The sequence below is a fragment of the Arachis duranensis genome, chromosome 1, assembly GCF_000817695.3.
Source record: "Arachis duranensis cultivar V14167 chromosome 1, aradu.V14167.gnm2.J7QH, whole genome shotgun sequence".
Taxonomy (NCBI): Eukaryota; Viridiplantae; Streptophyta; class Magnoliopsida; order Fabales; family Fabaceae; genus Arachis; species Arachis duranensis.
In genome coordinates, this window is record NC_029772.3 from 32,069,800 (window position 1) to 32,077,633 (window position 7,834).

General features: G+C 36.3%; 1 protein-coding gene across 4 annotated transcripts; it reads right to left on the reverse strand.

Annotated features, from left to right (window-relative positions):
* Positions 1-578: 578 nt before the first annotated feature.
* On the reverse strand, positions 579-4,975 carry LOC107484597 (putative casein kinase II subunit beta-4). 4 transcript variants are annotated; one of them, XM_016105163.3, is made up of 5 exons: positions 4,574-4,975; positions 2,761-2,979; positions 2,418-2,524; positions 2,162-2,327; positions 579-1,038 (listed from the first exon to the last, which is right to left on the reverse strand). In XM_016105163.3, the coding sequence occupies exons 1-5, from the start codon at positions 4,761-4,763 to the stop codon at positions 902-904; spliced, it is 819 nt and encodes a 272-aa protein (XP_015960649.1). In that variant the 5' UTR covers positions 4,764-4,975; the 3' UTR covers positions 579-901. The 4 variants fall into 4 exon arrangements, with proteins under 4 accessions (XP_015960649.1, XP_015960636.1, XP_015960642.1 ...); XM_016105150.3 differs by having other exon boundaries at positions 582-1,038; positions 2,418-2,527; positions 4,574-4,972; XM_016105156.3 differs by having other exon boundaries at positions 587-1,038; positions 2,165-2,327; positions 2,418-2,527; positions 4,574-4,969.
* Positions 4,976-7,834: the final 2,859 nt, after the last annotated feature.

Sequence of the window (7,834 nt, forward strand, 5' to 3'; positions counted from 1 at the left end):
TGGGTTCCTCTTTTTCCTCTCACTTTCATCAAAATAATTATTTAGGGTCGTAAACATCCATTTCTTTCTGTCATAGACTATCTTTTAGAGGTTTGACCCACCAAAATGGCGAACCGAACGTTCTTTAAAAAGCCTATCCCATTGAGTCAAGCCTATCTAACTATGCATTAAAAACTGGGTAAAAATACGACTACACATTAGAGGCCCACATAAGAGTAAAATATGTACATTTCTCAGGAATTTTAATAGCACAGCAAACTTTATACCACTTAATACTTGGTAACATGAATCAAACACAGCAATAATACTCGGTACGGTAATAAATTGTATAGAGTGGTTAATGCCGGACCCTAGTGACAATATGCATACCTCCTAAAAAATACAAAGGGTTCAAGGACAGGTCCTCAGTGGAAGAACCCCTTAACTTTGAGGTTTGAGCGTATTAGTGTGCTGTGTATTTTATGTGATATGAGCAAATAATAATAATGATAACAATAAAAATCATCTTACTTATACACAAATGATCAATATTAAGACAAGAGAAAGCCATAATAAATATGATGTGAAGCTACATAACAGAACAAATAAAGTAGATCATTATACGTTCATCCAATTCAAGTTGTTAAACTAAAAAATATCTATTCCAAAAAGTTTTACAAAAGCTCACTGAATTTGAAGCAGAAGGCAAAATTAAGCTCTTGCTGACTTCACTTGTTTGTCACTGCATATATATCTTTACAGTTTAAATAACAGGAGCATCTACATTGTACTGATTTGTAGTAAAATGAAAAATCCACTGGGTGAATATTTAAAGGAATATAACAAAAGACTAAGCTAAACAAAGCATGTGTGCAAACTGTTACTTAGATGAAAAAGGTTGAAGTTGAAATGGCTTTCAGCCTCAGGGCTTGTGAACTTTGAAACCAAAAACTCTAGGAACGTAACTCTGTGACTGCAACGGCTTTTGCGGCTTCAGATTTGAGTAAGTCATCAAGAAGAGGTGAGGAAATGTAGTTCCAAAATACGCGCCATCCATATCTAAACAAACAGGTTAAGGAAATTTGCATATAAAATACAGGATAATGTATGCTTTCACTGCAAACAAAATTGATCTCACAATCATATGCCAAAACGTAGAGTAATATAAAGATATAAAAAATATTCAAGATCGAATAATAAGAAACTCCAAAAGATTAAAATAAAAATGGAGAAGAAATTCTCAGCTAAGATTGAAAAAACCTAACAGACTGATATACTGATCTAGTTAGGAAGAATTCACACACAATAGGTTTACATTGAGCTGCGAGCTACCAGCAATATCATAGACAATACCACTCAGCATTCTTGCGTTTGAAAAACGTGACACTAACTTGCTATTAGGTAGGGAAGACAAATCAAAGGGTTCTGTGTATAATATCGATTAACCTTAGGGGAAGACAATATGATATAACTTGGGATCCGAGGAAAGGCCGCACCCAAAGGGTATAATGTAAGCAGCCTAACTTGATAATTGCATCAGTAGCTGATTCCACAGCTTGTACCGGTGACCTTGAAGTCACATGGAGACAACCCAACGGTTTCTCCAAGGCTCCCCTTCATGATATACCCTATAAAAGATCAAGCAAAAATTTCTTTTATCTCAAATCACTCTGTTATTTGTCTATGTTTGAATTCTCTATTTATAGTGCAACAGATACCTAGGAAGGTACCATACTTCCATAGGTAGCTTAAACATCATGTTTTGTTTTCCTTAATCACCATACTCCATTACATGACAAAATTTAGTCTCAGGTAAAATCTAATACCAGAACTGCAGAAGATCCAAGCAAAAGAATCAATTTAGGATTGGTGATAAGTTCTTAGCATCTTTTTATTGTAAAATAACCACACATGTAGGCAGAACATTTATGATCAATATATATATAATTGTTAATTATACAGCAATTACAAAAATAAGGAAACCAAATCAATTCAACACAGGACAAAAGTGGAACACCAAAATGCCAAAAGTTTTTCTAGCTGGAAAGATGAATAAAAGAAGTCGTGAGAACAAGTACAATGTGCATGGTGCAGCAGTTCATGGGAATAAGTATAACAAGAACAATTTTAAGTAGACATTATAATTTTTTAACAGAAGCTTAACAAGATGTTCAAAGGATACTACCTTGATACTTGGAGCGCGGGTAGTAAATGTCTTCACACTTGGGGCAATATATTTTGACAGTGCTTGCCCTAGGAATGTCTGATTGACCAACCGGAAGACAAGATTGCCCACAGCAGTAAACTCTTGGACATCTGCCAAAGTCGAAGCTCTTGTACTTATCTAGCTGCAGGTAATGCAATGTCGTTCAGTGCCAACTCCATTTACACAAAACCATAAAGAAAGGATAGACGCAAAGTGGGAACAAAAATTATACCATTGTAGCCAACCCCTTGCTTGTCAAAATGTACCGGGCATGAATCAAACCATAAAGCATCTCAGCAGCAGATTCAATTAATTCATTTTGTTCCTCCGTCAACATGTCTTCTACATATTCCAATCAACCAAAATGTAGCATAATATAAATTAATTTCAGAATGGCGTAATAGATAATCAGAGCTAAATCCATATCAATGTACAATTTGAATTGTTCAAGAGGACAACATGATGTGGTTCAGTTACAATACAGTGGTAACAACACAAGTAATTTCATCACAAAACATCACCAACATTATATACTTTAAAACAAAATTCTGGAAAGAGGAAAAACAGAAGATTACCATGGGAGGATTCAACATCCAAAATTAAATCAAGCGCATAATCATAGTAAGGAACTTGACTGCTTAATCCACAGAGGTTGAAATCATCTTGTATGTAATCATCATCAACTTCACAAAAAAATTCATTTCCTCTCAAATTGCAAAACCATGAAATCCAAGAAGTGTCATCCCCTTCAGAACCACTAACATCTGATTCTTCGCTATCAGTTTCAGATTCCTCTGCAGTCAATACATAAATATGCATGTCAGTTACTCAAAAAGACGGTCTCATCTATCAGCATTTATATAGTAAACATGTCCTCTGCCCCCGACTCTTGCTCTTTTTAATTCTCAGCTCTCATATCTCAAGCAAACAAGGTCAGCTTACGAAAGCACTAGCAAATTTTCAATTTTCGACTGACTTTTGTAGAACCAACAACTAGCCAAAATTCTGCCAAAAGCATTTAGGCCTTGTTTGCTAAGTGTCTCCGGCTAGACATATAGACACACTGGGAAATAGAAACCTGGTAAAAAAGACATATAGGCTGTGTTTGGTTATTGGGGATGAAGATTCAGAGGGCAAAGACGTTTGATTATTGGGAGAGTGGACCCAGAGGAACAGAAATTTGTGTCCATGTGAAGGATTGGGATTAAGAGGAAGGGACTGAACTGTTAATGAAATTGTATTTACAGCATTTCATCATCCTTTTTTTAAGATATTCCCATTTTGCCTCTCTGAAATATTCTCATTTTAAGTTTCGCCTACTATAACCAAATGATACAAAGACACAGAAACCAAATTTCTTGGGCGAAGATCCAATCATAGCCTATATAGAAACAATCAAAATGTGGTTATTCCGAGACAAAACTTGTTCAATTTTCTATCCATCCAAAAAATTAGGGATAGAGACACCATTTTATTTGTCTTGTCTTTGTATCCGATCTTTGCATTTTTTTTTTTAATCGTGATACTTACCAAAACACTCTTAAGGTTCTAAATAATCAATTAGTGGACAGACATAAGTCCTCCAATACCCTTGTATGATGTCCCTTTCATTTCCTCTGATTGAAATTTTGAATGGACTGGTTTTATTACTGTTTGAATATGCCATAGTAATGGCATCAATAGTATCAACAATGCAAATTAATCTCTCTACACTGGCTTTCCTATACAACCACGAATCTGAAAACCTAGTTCCACGAGTTTACTCACTGGCTTTCCAGAAATATTGTACAATATCTAATTACTTGGATACAAAAACAAGATATTGTGTTTTTCACCGGGTAGACTATGTAACATCATCAATAGTATATTGGGACTGATCCTTTGAACATCAAAAACATTTATAAACAATATTCCAGAATCCATTCTGCAAATAAACATCTTGTTATTACGAATGTAAGAAAGTGACATGTTTCGCCTTAAGAACTCTCTCAGGTAAGATAAATCAGATCAATTAACCAGTCCTATGAAAAGAGAAAACTCTCCGAAAAGCCTAAATTGTTAGAACAGGACCTATGATTGAATGGTTTTAAAAATCTAACAAGACTCCTAACACAATGACCTATTTACTATTCATGATTCAAATTGATAAAGACAAGCAAAATGCACGTATGAAAAGGGGGCCAAAGACTAGAGGCATTAAATTGGTAGGCCAGGAAATAATCATAACAATAATAACAAAATGTGGGCGGAAAATTCCATCATCTTCAACCAAATTCCTTAGCCCCCAGAATATCCATAGACAACAACATATAAAAACAGATCAGATCAAACCTAATTGAATAATTATAAAAAGCAAGACGGAGAGAAAGAGAGGGATTATGAACGAACCATTACGATGGTGAGAGGTGGAATTGTTGGAGGTCTTATGCGTGTGATGGTTTAGGGAAGTGGAAGCAGATGAACGGTGTTGGTGTAGGTGCTTATCGAGAGCATCGTTGATTCTCTTTCGATCAACCTCCGTCGTTGTAGCACTAGTCTTCGACCCAACACCACCACCTTTCTCTCTCTCTTTGTACATACCTTTCTTTTGTTCTGGAATCTGAATCAACAGAGAGAGAGAGAGAGAGAGAGAGAGAGAGAGAGAGTGCTTTATATACTAGTATGTGTTGTGTGTATGAATGTATCTATGCTTTTTGTTCTCTCATTATCAGAAGCAGCTTCGTTCTCATGTTATGAATCGGAAACGAGTTAATTTATTTAAATTTATCTATGTGCTTTTTGGTTTTAGATTTGATAGTTTATCTCTCAACACTCTATGGTCTATGCTATATGCTCTGGTACGGTGTTTAATTGTGTTTGTGCGTCGCATGTGATGATTGGCACATCTTTTTCTGTTTTAACTATTTCCATCGTGTCACCATCCTCTTTTATCACCATTTTTTTATGGAATTCTCTCTTATGAACTTAATTTTGATATATTTATAAGAATATATAATTAAATTCATTAACTTTGTCTATATTATATTTGCAGTACATAACCGGTCTCAAGTTCGAATAAAGGAGAAGGATTGTGTTAGATCTTCGACAGCAAACATAAAAATTTTGTCGAATTTTCATAATACGGATCAAAGACGTTATTGCATTAAAGCTAGGTCGTTGTCTAGAAGGAACGCGTTGTATGGCTCGCATACAGTGTCAAATAAGCAAGAGATGTTGAATCGATGCTCGGATGTAGTGTTAAATGAGCAAAGGTTCTCGCATTTTTGTGAACGGACGATGGTAAATAAGCTAGTTCACAAAGAAAAAGATAAAGATCGAGACGACAGAAGGTTGAGATTTGGGACATGGAACATAGGCACTCTAACAGGAAAATCTATGGAGGTGGTGGATACCATGACAAGGAGGAAGATTAACATCATGTGCCTACAATAAACAAAATGGGTTGGTGCGAAGGCTAGGGAGTTGGATACTTCCAAGTTCAAACTTTGGTATACAGAAAAGATGAAGAATAGGAATGGGGAAGGTATTATCGTGGATAAGTAGTGGAAGAAGGACGTAGTGGATGTCAAGAGGGTGGGAGATCGGATCATCTCTATAGAGGTGAAGATTGGAGATAATGGTGCACGAAATTGTGATCATCAATGGCGCCATCAACATGGTACGCACAATTGTAATCTCAACTCTTTATCACAACTTCGCACAACTAACCAGCAAGTGCACTGGGTCGTCCAAGTAATAAACCTTACGCGAGTAAGGGTCGATCCCACGGAGATTGTTGGTATGAAGCAAGCTATGGTCATCTTGTAAATCTCAGTCAGGCAGACTCAAATGGTTATGAATGATTTATGAATAAAGCATAAAATAAAGATAGAGATACTTATGTAATTCATTGGTGAGAATTTCAGATAAGCGTATGGAAATGCTTTGTCCCTTCCGTCTCTCTGCTTTCCTACTGTCTTCATCCAAAATCCTACTCAGAATACCCAGACAAGGTTTAGACCTTCCGGATTCTCTTGAATGCCGCCATCAATTCTAGCTTATACCACGAAGATTCTGATTGAGGAACCCAAGAGATATTCACTAAATCTAAGGTAGAACGGAGGTGGTTGTCAGGCACACGTTCATAGGTGAGAATGATGATGAGTGTCACGGATCATCACATTCATCAAGTTGAGGAACAAGTGATATCTTAGAAAAAGAATAAGCTGAATTGAATAGAAGAACAATAGTAATTGCATTAATACCCGAGGTACAGCAGAGCTCCACACCTTAATCTATGGTGTGTAGAAACTCCACCGTTGAAAATACATAAGAACAAGGTCTAGGCATGGCCAAGAGGCCAGCCCCCATGATCTAAGATAGCAAAGACTACTCAAAGATAGCTACCAAGATGATCTAAGAACTAGACGTCCAAAGATGAAAATACAATAGCAAAAGGTCCTATTTATAGAGAACTAGTAGCTTAGGGTTTACAAAAATGAGTAAATGACATAAAAATCCACTTCCGGGTCCACTTGGTGTGTGCTTGGGCTGAGCATTAAAGCATTTTCGTGTAGAGGCTCTTTTTGGACTTAAACGCCAGCTTTTGTGCCAGTTTGGGCGTTTAACTCCCATTCTTGTGCCAGTTCCTGCGTTTTACGCCAAAATTCTTGAGCTGACTTGGAACGTCTGTTTGGGCCATCAAATCTCGGGCAAAGTATAGACTATTATACATTGCTAGAAAGCCCAGGATGTCTACTTTCCAACGCAGTTGAGAGCGCGCCAATTGGGCTTCTGTAGCTCCAGAAAATCCACTTCGAGTGCAGGGAGGTCAGAATCCAATAGCATCTGCAGTTCTTTTCAGTCTCTGAATCAGATTTTTACTCAGGTCCCTCAATTTCAGCCAGAAAATACCTGAAATCACAGAAAAACACACAAACTCATAGTAAAGTCCAGAAAAGTGAATTTTTAACTAAAAACTAATAAAAATATAATAAAAACTAACTAAAACATACTAAAAACAATGCCAAAAAGTGTATAAATTATCCGCTCATCACAACACCAAACTTAAATTGTTGCTTGTCCCCAAGCATCTGAAGATCAAATAAGATATAAAGAAGAGAATATGCAATGAATTCCAAAAACATCTATGAAGATCAGTATTAATTAGATGAGCGGGGCTTTTAGTTTTTTGCCTCTGAACAGTTTTGGCATCTCACTTTATCCTTTGAAATTCAGAATGATGGGCTTCTATAGGAACTCAGAATCCAGATAGTGTTATTGATTCTCCTAGTTAAGTATGATGATTCTTGAACATAGCTACTTATTGAGTCTTGGTTGTAGCCCAAAGCACTCTGTCTTCCAGTATTACCATCGGATACATACATGCCACAGACACATAACTGGGTGAACCTTTTCAGATTGTGACTCAGTTTTGCTAGAGTCCCCAATTAGAGGTGTCTAGGGTTCTTAAGCACACTCTTTTTGCCTTGGATCATGACTTTATTATTTTTTTCTCCTTTTTTTTCTTTTTTTCTTCATAATCTCTCTCTTTTTTTTTATTTAAATTCACTGCTTTTTCTTGCTTCAAGAATCATTTTTATGATTTTTCAGATCCTCAGTAACATGTCTCCTTTTTCATCATTCTCTTAAGAGCCAACATTCATGAAC

Coding starts and splice junctions, on each gene's coding strand:
- LOC107484597 (XM_016105150.3), bottom strand. CDS start 4,763: ATGTACAAAGAGAGAGAGAAAGGTGGTGGTGTTGGGTCGAAGACTAGT. Junction 2,980..4,573: donor CACCTCTCACCATCGTAATG/GTTCGTTCATAA, acceptor TATTGACTGCAG/AGGAATCTGAAACTGATAGC. Junction 2,328..2,417: donor GCAAGGGGTTGGCTACAATG/GTATAATTTTTG, acceptor CATTACCTGCAG/CTAGATAAGTACAAGAGCTT.